The sequence below is a fragment of the Haemorhous mexicanus genome, chromosome 4 (genome assembly GCF_027477595.1).
Source record: "Haemorhous mexicanus isolate bHaeMex1 chromosome 4, bHaeMex1.pri, whole genome shotgun sequence".
NCBI lineage: Eukaryota > Metazoa > Chordata > Aves > Passeriformes > Fringillidae > Haemorhous > Haemorhous mexicanus.
In genome coordinates, this window is record NC_082344.1 from 64,895,769 (window position 1) to 64,908,927 (window position 13,159).

Genomic DNA, 13,159 nt, shown 5'->3' on the forward strand with positions numbered 1-13,159 from the left:
GAGACACTGGAGTGAAACCACTGAGGGCAGAATGGCTCATGTAAAGGATTAGTAGGGTTTGCACATGAGGACTTAATCTTCAAGAGGGAATTGCAAAGTTTGATAGGCACTTTCCTTGAATGTACACTTAGAATTGAAACAAACTGGAAAGAAAAGCTCTCATTTAATTCTTCCCCCTGAACCTCTCCTGGGGTCAGATTTTCCACCCTTATTCTATGACTCAAAGGCACAGTCAAATTTTCTATTGCTAAAATCAGACTAGTAGTTTCAACAAAACAAGGTGATTCCATAATGAAGAAAAAACCCTTTCCTGCCCATCCCCAACGCTCTTTTTGCTTTGGATTAATCTTATTGTTCACTTGTTTACATAACAGTTGTCAAACGTTGATTTTTACCATCAGGGTGTCGAGTAGAGGAGCTGTGATTGTCGTGCAAACACCCAGTTATGGAAGATGGGGCTTTTATAAAACGTGATGAGACCACTGACCAAGTCACCAGAGCTGGCAGTGCTGTAGATAAATGGTCAGCAAATAGTATTCTGGAGAGAGGGGAATTACTTGCACTGGGGGAAGGAAGGGATTCTCTGACGTAACAGCAGCTACTTCCAAGAATATGGGAAAGATATTTTCTATTCTTGACGCCAAAGAGCTGTTGGTTGTGAAGGTCTCATGTGCTGCACATTCTGAAGACACCCATGACTTTGGAATTACTGTCTGGAAGTTTTATTAATCCTGCTGGCTCAACTATATGGGTTATGTCTCAAAAAACTGTCTGAAATTTTAATAGACTTTCTGAGCCTCTGGCTCAGAATTTATCTCGCAACCCAGAAATACTATTAAAAACAAATCACTAATTTCATCAAACAAATTGTTTCTAGTATAGAAAAATTCTCCTAGTAGAAACTTAGGCTTTGTCAAAGCATGCAGACACAACAAAGTTTGCATTGCTATGGAAACAAAGGTTATGCTGGGGAAAACAACTTGCAAGTGACTGTGAAAAGTAAGTTTATAAGAGTGACACCTTTCAGCTTGATCTTGAAAGACATATTGCAACACAAGCATCTTGGATTAGAAGATTGTTTTTATTTAGTTTTCCACAGAGACATGTTTCTTTCACCTCTATTCTCACAAATCTGACATCAAAAACTATCAAGATATATATATATGAGCTATACAGGCAGAGAAATCTGTCAGTACAGCATTACTCTTCTTCTATCAAACATTCTAAGAAAAAAAATATGGTCCCTTCCATGCCCATCTAATACAAGAAAAACAGCTAAGTCAAGAGAGAATATATATGAGTCTAGTATTCATAAAAGAGTAAAAATAAAAAATCTAGTTTCTGATGTTTAAACAAAACATACTTTATACATTTGGCTAAGCTGAGATTATATTTTACCTTGCCAAACGAAAAACTGCTCCCTAATGGTAGATTCCCTAGCAGCTCAGTAGGTATGCAAGGCATGCAATTCATTTCCTGCCAAGGCAGAGAAAAATGGGTAGGTCTGAGATTATATTGCTAGTGTGCTTGAAAAATATCTTAGTTGTTAACGTTATAGACTGCATATACATATTTTGACTTTTGGTCTCCTTGAAACTTTCCCAGGTATAACTTTTGGGTTAACATTCTTTTAGCTCTCAGTGATGGAGTGTTCAATGGGAGGTGAATTAGGAATTTCCAGAGCATTACAGTCATCAGTGAGGAACACCAGGTCCTGGAGAAAAAAAAAAAAAAAAAAAAAAAGAAAGGTAAGATTTATAAGGAAGAAGGCAGAAGATAGAAGCTTGGGCTGGAGTTTTGGTGGTCAGGGGACGGTGTGGAGACAGGCAGGGCTAAAAGCAGAGACTCTGTCCTTGTTGATGCATCTTGACCTACCCTTCTGCAGTAGGAGATCAAGATGGTGTACAGGCTCCGGGCTTTTTCCTTCAGCTCATTCACCTCAAGCACTCTGTCACACCCAGGGTAGGCCACAAAGTCACGGAGTTTTGCCAAGACACAGTAATTCTGCAAAGCATGCAAAAGAGGTCTGTGTAACCCTGCACAAACACAGATTTATGTTAAGTCCACCACTTCCAAAATTCTTACTGCTGTGTGGGAACCTTGAATTCCTACCTCTATGTACATGTAATCTATGCAACCTTTAGTCAGGCAAATTAATCATCAGTATTTTATAACAAAGATGTTGGTCCATATAAGTGCTTGGAAAATTGCATATATATAGTCTTAGTCTGCCAGCTAATTTCTCACATGCTTTAGGAGGCAGCAGCTCCAATACAGTCAAATCTGCTCCCATAGTAGGTGGAGTATTCTACAGAATAGGTGCACTCTGTCCCTTTTTAGAGAGCACATGATTTAGCAGATGAAGAGATTATCAAGATCTCACAGACTTGGTTCCTCTATTCCTGTACAATAGGAGAAACCATGACCAGTCCTGGTTTTTTCGAAGTAATTTTTACATCAGAATTAAAATAAAAATAAAACACAGACAACATGAATTTCACAATGTCCTTTTGAAGCAGGTAAATAAATATCCCAGCTTTTGCTTTAAAGTCAGGGACACTGAGGCGCTGGAATCACATTCCATGGTCTTTGCCATGATGTGAGACACTGGCAGCTCTAGAATTGGGATCTAGAGAGTCCTGAATTACAAGACTTGGTGTAGTTGCTTATGGAAAAATGTGTCAGAAATTTGTTTTGTCTGATATTTTCTATTTCAATGTATTCTATTGAACACTGGAAAAAGAAGCAAAACTTATCAAACACCCCACTGCAGAACACTAGGACACTAACTGTATGTGCAGGTTATTTTTCTTAGCTGGGAGACAACTATTGCTTTTTTTCCCCTCAGTATCACACTTCCATACCCACGGGCACACTGTTTCTTTCTGTGTTCAACAAGTAGCTCTTTAAAAGAAAAAAAGCCAGCAAGGTATTCTTGCATTGTTTTTTATTAAAACTAGATGCCAAAAACCACTCAGGATATAAAATGATGTAGAGTTATTGAGTGAAGAAAGTTAATTCTACATTTCTTCTTTTATACTATTATTCAAAGTTTTGTTGCACTTATTTAGCTTCTGAAAAGGCTCTGTCACAGTAAATTAATTGTGTGCATATGGTAATAACATAAAAACCATTGATTTCCTAATTTTAAAATTTTTAATCAAGTAAAATCTCAGAAAGTCCTTTGGGATTTTAATGAGGTTCAAACAGGGATGGTTTTTTTTTGTCACTCATCTATCTAGTTAATTAAACTTTTAAAAATCCTTTTAAATCACTCCTCTGGGGTACAATTTGAGAGTTCTTCTCACTTTTCATTGACTGCTTTTCCTGCACAACAGTAAGAAAGAAGTGTGCAAACTTACGTGTATGTCCAAGTACAGCCGGGGCAGCGTCCCCACGCACGAGTCCTGCGGGAAGGAGGAAAAGCTCGTTGCGATTTTGTTTTGAGAGAAATCTCTCTCAGAAGTGGCAACCTGCAGTGTCTGTGCAGGAGCAGTTTTTAGGTGGACTCACCACAGTTTTGGAGGTCTGCAGCTCCTTAAAGGACTCTGTGATTTCCTTGCTCAGAGACAGCACCCTCGAGTAGCAAGTCGGAGGGGCTGCGCTGGCTAGCAGGGCAGCAGAGAGCAGAGCAATCAGCAGCAGCAGCATCTTCATTGTGGGCAGTTTGTCCAAAAGAGGAGGAAGGGAGGGAAAAATTCACTCCCACTGGTTAGGTAGGTACTGCTGAGTATCAATGAATAAGCTGGACAAATCAGCCCTCAATTAAATAGTCTCCTGCATGAACAGGAAGAAAAGTCTGGGGGTGGTCCGAGCAGCAGCTTACTGCCGTCTTAAATTTCCTGCCAGCCTATGAGGCAGAGCTGCAAGAGCTTTCCTGCCCAGAGCAGGGAAAGAGGGAATGAGAGTAACAAAAACAAACACCACTGGCTCTTTTCATTTCAGAAGGAAAACAACCTGGTGAGCATCTCAAACAACAGAAATACGTGTAAGGAAAAGCATGGGGCTCTCAAAGTGTCATAGGCCCTAATCCTCTTCCCTGAACTTTGGGAATACATAGGCTGCAGATAGAGAGAAATCCTTCCAAAACACAAACTTCCTCAGCACAGGAAGGACATGGACCTGCTGCAGTGAGTCCAGAGGAGGCCATCAAGTTGATTGAAGGGATGGAGCAGCTCTCCTCTGAGGAAAGGCTAACAGAACTGGGATTGTTCTGCCTGGAGAACAGAGAACATCAGGGTGGTCTAATTTCAGCCTTCCAGTACCTGAAGGAAGCCCACAAGAAATATAGAGAGGAACCTTTTACAAGGACAGGTAGTGACACAACAAGGGGGAATGGCTTCAAACTGAAAAAGAGTAGGTTTAGACTAGATATTAGGAAGAAATTCTTTCCTGTGAGGTTGGTAAGACACTGGAACAGGTTGCCTCTAGGATTTGTGGGTGCCCCATCTGCCGAGGTGTCGAAGGCTGGGTTGGACTGTGCTCTCAACAAGCAACCTGGTCTGGTGGAAAGTGTCCCCATCCATGACAGTGTGGTTGGAAGGAGATGATTTTTAAAGTTGCTTCCAAAACAAGCCATTCTATTATTCTGTTACTCACAATTTGTCAATCAAAGCAGTAGTGCTTGTGATGGCTGCTTGGGAAGACCCATGTGATTACATATTCACAGTCCCAAGCAAAGGAATGCATCTCTATATGGCTGTGATAAAAGTATAAAAGTTATTCTGCTTTCTGGGATGAATTTATGTGCCTTTGTTCTTTTATTAGATGCCAGATGGAGCTGAGAAATCCAGATGCTGGGATACAGGCCTGGAGCTGAACATATGTTGTTTTATACGTTAATTGTCCTGTAAAATTGAGGTACCCTTGAATGAAGAACTGATTGTTTTGAAAGTTATGCCACCCCCAAATTTTTAAATTCAGATTTTAATAAGGTAAAAACTAAAACAAAAATATATCTGATTAAGTCCTGCAGTCCCCTGGCATTGTAGTACACCAGGAAGATTCATCTTAAGGTGGGAAAACTAGATTTGGAGAAAAGGACATACTCTACATATTGCAGAGAATTCTGTGGTTAAATGCACCACAACACTTGGGAGAAACAGGAGAACAGGGCTGTATATTACTGTCTTGTTATGCACTTCTTTGCCTTCATAAAGAATAGTTGGTTTAGTAATAACATGTGCTCCTAATGTTAAAGTGGTAGATCCTTGGAGAGGAAAGAAAAGTTGGGAGTCCTCGTTGTGGGAATTTTAGGACTGCTGGATCCTAATTTCAGGAAGAGTTGCCTGGACAAGTCAGTGAAGAGGGAGACAGGAAGCCTTGTGAGAGAGGCCCCAGCAGCAAGGTCATCGATCTAAACGTGGTGCACATCCAAGGAAAGGATCCTGCTGACTGGGAGTCTTGCTGGAGAAGAAACGGACTCTTAACCACCATCTCATTGCTGTAAAGAATAGCTGAAGGTAGGAGTGAAATATTATCCTTCTATCACAGTCATGTTTGGCAAGCTGCTAAAATGTAGCTGCTCTGCCAGAACAGCAGTTTTCTGAACAGCATAAATGGTCTCCCAGCATTACAAGTCAGCAACCCAGCTGCTGCCAAGGATGACTTAGGAAAGAAAAGGCTGGATCCAGGCTTCACCAAAACACTTAATCAAATTTAAAAAAACAAAAAACCCCAACCAACCAACAAAAAAAAAACTCACCTAGAAAACCCTACCAACCCCCCCCCACCAAAACCCAACCAAACCAAAATCACCAACAAAACAAACCAAACAATAAAACTCCCAAACAAACAACTGATGAAAGTCAACAACAGCAACAAAAACACCAACAAGCACAAACAAACAAACAAACAACACAACAAAACCCCATCCCAAATAACAATTTTGCGAAGGGGAAAATTTCTGAGATAATTTGCTGTATTGTTTTTGCTCAGCTACCCTCAAAAAGAGTACAGGATTTTTTTTTTTCCTCTGAAAAAACACGGAGTACTGGAGTTTAATTTCCTCACCCACATCCTTTCCCTGGGCCAGATTTACTTGCATAGTTGACTCCGGCCCAAATGAGTATTTTCCAATATCCAGTATCTCATCAGCACTACTGCCTATCTCAGCATGAGGAATCTGCAATTCAGTTAAACAAAGACAAATGCTTTCTTCTCAGTTATTTCTATTTGTAGCTCATCAGCAAGATTATCCTTGATCTCTGAGTTCATTCAATTTATGGTCCAGGTATGAGTAAATAATTTCTTCTTTCTCTAAGAAGCTCAGTGGTGACTTCAGGAGAAGTGTAAGTGACACCAGGCACTGGGAGTCCTTTCAGTCTGAAGCATCTGGCACAACGGTGAGTCAGATACACAGCTACCAAAGTCCTTGAAACTCCAGAATCTTTTCAGTGACTGTTTTTATCCAGTCACTTATGCAAAGCCACTTATTAATTCTGGTGCATTCCCTGCCTTGGGCAGAGAAGGTCTTTAACAGGGAAACACAAGCTGTTCTTCACAAAGGCTAATAGCCTCTTAGAGGCAATATTCAAAATGGACATGGAAATAGAATTTAGAGCTACAGGAGGGGAAGGGGGAAAGGATCAAAATATATTATAGTTAAAATGTGCCTAAGGTTTGCTTCTATGGAGAAGCTGCTATTTACAGCCCTTCCAGTCTGTGGGACAATGCTCAGGCTGGCATTAGGAGGGAGCACAGCAGGAGTCAGTCAGTGTCCCCATAGTTGTTATAACATCACTCTGGGGATATCTCCAGCACAGACACGTCTTTATCATGCTCTTCCTTTCAGTGAATATGGGGCTTCAAGGGCTCGAGACTCTCACAATTTTTCATTAATTCTTGAGGCTGATGATGTCACCACATCTCTGAGTGCTCTTCACAGTGCATTTATTTACTCTTATATGGGAATATGTCATAGCAAAAGCAGACACATGGGCTGAGAAGAAACTTAGAAGCCTACAATGACATAACTGCCATTTTTATAAAAAATTACATACTTTTTTTTCTTTTTATTAAAAGAAAAATTTGACTATGTTGTCTTTTTTCTTCCAATTTATTGAAAACTCTAACAATAATATTTTTCTAAAAGTCTAGGGACTCACTATGCAGCCAGAAATTCCTCCCATGTTTGAGCAGTCTACCAGGGTGTCCGCCAACCTTTGATAAAAGCCCTTGCAAGTTGCTGGTTTCTTAATACCAAAATCCACCTGCTTAATGAAAATGTTGATTTTAAAATAGTTGCAGGCTGTCATGAGACACCTTATGAGTTTCTGATTATATTGAAAAATAAGAAAGGAAAAACATAAAAACAGTAAAAGAGAAAGCCCTGTGTATTTAAGCAGCACCTCAAAGCCCAAAGTGACTCAGCTGTTTGCTGTGGTGAAGGTGCTTCTTGCTTCAGAACAGGGCTTAGCTGCTCTGAAAGCTTCCAGCTCAGGACAAGACTTTTTGAAAACCCTGGCTTCCTGGTTAAGGTCTCACCTGTTTGTCATGTTTTTCCTTGCTGTACAGCAGTACCCTTTGCTGAGTTTTTCCATAAACATCAGCTGGAATTTGGCGCAGAGGTTGTGCAGCCTCACATTGCCCTGAGTCTGGGGGTGCTGGTGCACAGCACTGGCACTTTCCTGGCACAGAGGGAAACCTGATGTGGCAGCACTGTGTGCCTGCATTTGAAGCTGGGGTTAATCCCATCCATTGTTTTATTTTCTCTTCCTTGATAGCAGTGGTCTGCATGGTTTGGCCAAGCTATGAGCAATGGGCAAGGCGGCAGGATCTCAGAGCTGGCTCTGGGCTGGTGCTGCAATGCCCTTTCCCCATGATGATTAAGCAAAAGTCCTTTTTGCTTACTCAGTGGTACAGGCTTCTTTTTTCTTTCCTGTTGTTGTTATTTTTAAAAATTTGCATATATATTGAGGAAACTAATGCTACTGCCCAATAGCCTGTTCTTCTTACATAAAATAGTTATAGAAGCAGGTAAAGCCATCTGGGTCAGAAAAAGAAAGTAGGTGTTCTGAAATCTGTTGGTCTTGCTAGCACAAACCTGGCACTGGGTACTTTCCCTGAAGGAAAACACATGAAAATGGAGAGTCCTGTGGACCAGGACAGAGACAAGGCAGCCCAGCAGAGCTGGAGAACAGGAATCACTTCCCTGTGCTGCCTCAGAGCAGTTACCAAATCATTTGCACTGTCTGTGCTGACCAGCCCTCTCTGCAGGCAGTGTCCAGCCCACCCTTGCAGCAGAGCAGGGGCTCAGGCAGCAGCAGCAGCAGTGTCCTGCACCCAGAGGGCACAGGGTGCTCTGGGGGATGGCAGAGCCCAGGACAGCACAGAGATGCCCACACAAGTGTCTGTCACTGCAGTGCAGGCATAGCCTGACTTGTCTCTCTCTTGGCTGCTGTCTCCTTGATGGGGATAATGGTATTTCCCAGAGACACTGTGGGAACTCGGCCATCAGCACCAGGGAGACGGGAGATTATGTGCTTTAGCCTTGTCAGGGATACTCTTTTCAGTGACTGCAAGGCCTATTAATTCAAGTAATGCAGGATTTAGAGGCTTAAGCCTTCACTGCCTTGCTAAGAAAAGTCAATTTTAGCTTGGAGTAACTTGCAGACCTCTCCAGTGAAATAACAGTGGTGCTTTCAGCCTGGCTCCCTCTCTGGCCATGGCACAGGCACAGCTGCCTTGTCCCAGTAACACACAAGTGCCTTGTCTGGACCCTGCCTGGGCTTTCAGACCACTCCTGTGAGTGAGTTACCCCAAGGTAACACCGTTCTTTATTAACTCTGCAGTCAGGGTTACAATAGCAGGGTTTAAAGGAGGGAGATTTGCCCATGTTTACAGCAGCAGTATTTCAAGTTATTCACTCTTTCCTGCTGTGCCTTGCCTTCCATCCTCCCCTCTCTCTCTCTCTCTCTCTCTCTCTCTCCCCCTCTCTCTCTCTGCCTTGCCTTCCATCCTCTCTCTCTCACATGCAAATGTGGCAGATAGCTCCAGGTCTTATCGTTTCTGGTCAGCTTCCCACCCTGCCTGATTACCCTCCTGATGAAAAATTATGTCAGCCGCCAAGGAGTGTACTGGAGGTGATATAAATAAGTGTATTCATCTACCAAATTTGTCCCTGATACAAGCCCCCTGGGGAATTCAAGTGTTGAAAAATGCAAGGTCTAAGCTCTCTGCTGTCCCTCCAAGGAGCTCTTGTCTGCACTGTGGTTAATATGCAAAGAGATGAGGGACTTTATTTTTTAGGACTGGTATTCCAGCACCTTTCAGAAGAATTATGTCACTGAAAGAAAAAATTGATGAGACTGAAAGTGCAGCTCTGTATAACAATCCAATCTGAGCCAAACAAGAATCTGAAGAGACTTTGCCTACACAGGAGCTTTTCAGTAGCTGCTTAGCATGCTAGCAGGCACAGCTTTCTACTTATTCTTGCCTAGAAAACTGCAAATGTCATAGCTTGTGTTGTTGAGTGTATTTTCGGATACAAACAACAGTACTTCCAGCAATTGCAAGGTAACATAAATTCTCATCTCAGCTGGCTAAGAAGGCAAAGTACAAGTCCACACAATACATCAGGTCTTCCTAACTCTGCTTTCTTCCTGAACATGGCTTTCAGGTTTTATAACTAAGCATAGCAGAAGAAATCCTGCCATCTCTGAAGTCAGTAACACAAGTCACAGACTCCTGTGGATCCACATTCTCACTTTAGATTAAAACTTGTTCAGTTCAGTTGGCCTTAGTAGCACAAAAGCCCTGAAGCCAAAGTAAGAGTAAATCAGTCACATTATTTCTTGTTTCTCACAGAGAAACCTTTGGAGTCCTGTGAGTTGGTGACACAACACAGAGCTTGGTCAGTCCCTTGAAACCAAATGAAGTGACAAATACCTTGTACAGCTAAACACTCCTTTAAGGAATACAAATGTACAAAATAGAGGGGACAGCTGAGGAGGTACTCTACTTGCTAATATCCAGAAGTGATGAAAATGAGTAGAGGTTCATTTTATTTTTAAAAAAAACATAAACTTAGTAATTGTATTTTTGTTCTGTCAGCTTGCCTTGAAACAAAGAACAAAATAATACCAGACAATGTCAGAAACTGGTGTTAACAACAGACTGTGTTTCAGATGTAATTGCCACCTAAACCTGAAAACCATTTCTGTTCTAAATTCTTTTGCTAAGAATATAACAGAAAAAGGCTCTCTCTCTGCTTCTGAATCACGTATTACATGTGTTCCCAGATGACTAAGTGTCCCTACAAGTGTGGTTTTAGTTTGGTTTTGTTTAAGTTGGATGACTAAGGAGAGAATGAGTTGAAGATACATGGAGTGTAGCTGCCTACATTAATGGTACAGTTGATAGTTTGCTATGAGAATAAGACTGTAGCTTGTGGTGGGTCTTGCCTACACCCAGAGATTGCCCTGTCATCCTCACAGGTAGTTTTGAGAACATTTGCAAGGATGAGGTGCTGGACGGGCCCCTCCTGCCTGCAGGGCTCTTCTCAGGCAGCTTCCCAGAGAGCTCTCAGAGCTGGGTTAAGGCAGCCCTGGGATAAGCAGAGCCATGGGGAGCCCAGGGCAGCAGGTGCCAGGCAGGGATGTGTGCTCATGGTCACCACCTGGGTGCTGGCAGAGCCAAGGCTGGCTCAGGGGCCTTCCTCAGCAGAAGTGTCTACTTACTCTCACGGTTTTATAAATTTTGGTTTGTAATTATTCCCAAAAGAAACAAGAAGTAGTGACTCAAAAGTGAGACCGCTCTACAGCTGGGTAATGTAGTGAAGAAAGCCCTGAGGGATGGCACAAAGAGAAATATTTTGAATGAAGAATCACTCTAGTTGGAGCACTATATCTTTCATGTATAGAACCAGCCAAAGTCGCAAACATCTATACTTTTAATTTTGGACCATTAAGCTAATTTCCATTGGAAGGCTAATCAAATTACAATTTATTTTCCTCCTTTCTGTTTGGCTTCAGCTTTTCTTGTTTTGTTTTGTTTTGTTTTGTTTGTTTGTTTGATGTTTTGGAAGGGTTGTGGCTGGGGAAGAGAGAACTTGGCTTGATTTAAGATGTAAATGCAATTCTATCAATCTTCCCCTCTGCTAATGGTCTGCCTGGGCATTTTAAGGGCATATAGTGAAAAGGAAATTGTGACTGCTAAAGAAAAGCTACCCCCTGCTGTTCCTGTTCATATTTATTTCACAATCAGCCCATTGAAATGGTGTGATTCACACTCTGATGCTGTCGTTGTCTAGCTGGCAAAGTCACTGGAGAATTTAAAGAAGTTTCCCAAGCCGAAAAGTAGGCAAACTGCATTTGGGCAAAAAGCAATCTTATCAGCAATGAGAGTTAGTTATATCACTGCAGTGATCTCTCTTGCTGAGAGCTGAGGCTACCCTTGCAAATGAGAAGCTCTCTTGAAATAAGCAGCTGTCTTCACAAAACTGAGAACTGTTGCTTTTGAAATGTAAAGTGTCCTTCTGATATACATATATATAGAATACACAAGAGTGAAGTCACGCTAAAGTCTGCAGGGACAATTTAAATGTTCTTTGTTTCTCAAATAAATAGCCCAAAAAGGGTAAAAGCATGTGTGGGTGCACAAGAGGGAAAGAGCATTCCCAATTCCCCAGTAATCTTGAGGAAATACTAAAGGAAAACCATGTCTGTTTATCTTAAATTATCCAGACTTAATGTACTCATCACCTTGTAACCAAGCAGCTTGTGTGAAATAATGACTTCCTGGTAACACAGGCACACAGCTGAAGCTTTAATCTATATTAATCACAATCTATCTTTGTGGCAGGTATTACCATATACCCTTCCACTGACCTAATGTAAACATTTAGGAGTCTGTATCAACACAAATGATCAGAAATTAAAAGCAGATAGTTAGAGACTGGATTAATGGAAAGAATCAAATCCAGTAACACAATATGTTTGTCTATGAGATTTCACATAAAATTTCTACTCTAGTGCAAGAACTCATTATATATTGACGATGGAGGATGCAATAAAAAAGGTGCTAAGTTAATTACTTCATACTTGCTCATTAATCATGGGATAAATATAAGCCACTAGTTAGAATTGCCGTGAAATAGGTGAATTTAATCTTAGGACATGTCAGAGGAGTTACAGCCAGCAGGGACAAGGAGATATTGGCGCTGGTATAAATGCAGGGATCTGCTCATCTGGCATATTGGCCATTTTTGGCCATCCTTAGCTGTGGAGGATGAATTCAGATTGCATGGGGTGCAGAAAGAAATAGCCAGAACATTCAGTGTATGGGAAAGTTGGGACAACAAGTGCATATTTCCATTCTGCCCCTCTTTCCTTTCACCCCAAGACCTTTCCTTTCTTCCAAAAGCTGAGTCCTTGCCCTGCTCTCCTGCCAAAGCCAGCTCTGAGCACTCCATGCCCATCAGAGCTTGCCCTGCCCACAATCCATTTTGCCATGGCTGCTGCTGGGAAATTCTGTAGTAGGAGATAGAAAGGGAGGTGTTCCTATAGCCCACTATGCACATACATCCCAGCCTCTCAAGATCAGGCACACTGAGACTGTCGAGCCCAGGCAAAGTAGGAACTCTGCTTCTGTGCCCAACTCTGCTTCTGTGCCCTTTGGAACACTGCTTCTGTGCCCAGCCCTTTGTGCTGGGCTCTGCCTTGGTGGCTGACCAGTAGCTATCACTTTGTCTGAGGTGAGAATTGAAGCTGCAGCAGCACAGGACAATGGTCCATGGCTTTCTAGGAGAGAGCTCACAGTGCCTGAAATAGAGGTTGGAGGCCTTGGAGTCCAGCCCAGAGAAGGACGTGACAATGCCCTGGCCAGAGAAGGAGAGTTGTCCCACCTGGTCTGAATGGAGCATTTAAAGTGCTGTGCCAGCAGCACTGTGCAGCTACAGAGTGCTCTCAGAAAGGCTGGTTCTGCTCCTGGGGAACATGAAAAGCACATGTACAGGCAGCAAAGCAGCTGCTACACACAGAACATCAGCCCGTTTATTCATTAGATATACGCTAACAAAAAAGATTGGCACCAACTTTGTTCACATCAAAAAGATACAGTTCCAATTCTTCCTACTGCATAATTTAGGTACATGAGCTTCTGTAATAATGCTGCGGGCAGAGAATGATAGCATTGTCCACACCATTGTCTCTCTGACACC

At 42.0% G+C, this 13,159-nt stretch overlaps 1 protein-coding gene across 1 annotated transcript; it reads right to left on the reverse strand.

Moving 5' to 3' along the window:
• Positions 1 to 1,062: 1,062 nt before the first annotated feature.
• CYTL1 (cytokine like 1) lies at positions 1,063 to 3,736 on the reverse strand. The gene is made up of 4 exons (XM_059845647.1): positions 3,514 to 3,736; positions 3,363 to 3,407; positions 1,876 to 2,004; positions 1,063 to 1,714 (listed from the first exon to the last, which is right to left on the reverse strand). Exons 1-4 carry the CDS (start codon positions 3,655 to 3,657, stop codon positions 1,631 to 1,633), a joined length of 402 nt encoding a protein of 133 aa, XP_059701630.1. The 5' UTR covers positions 3,658 to 3,736; the 3' UTR covers positions 1,063 to 1,630.
• Positions 3,737 to 13,159: the final 9,423 nt, after the last annotated feature.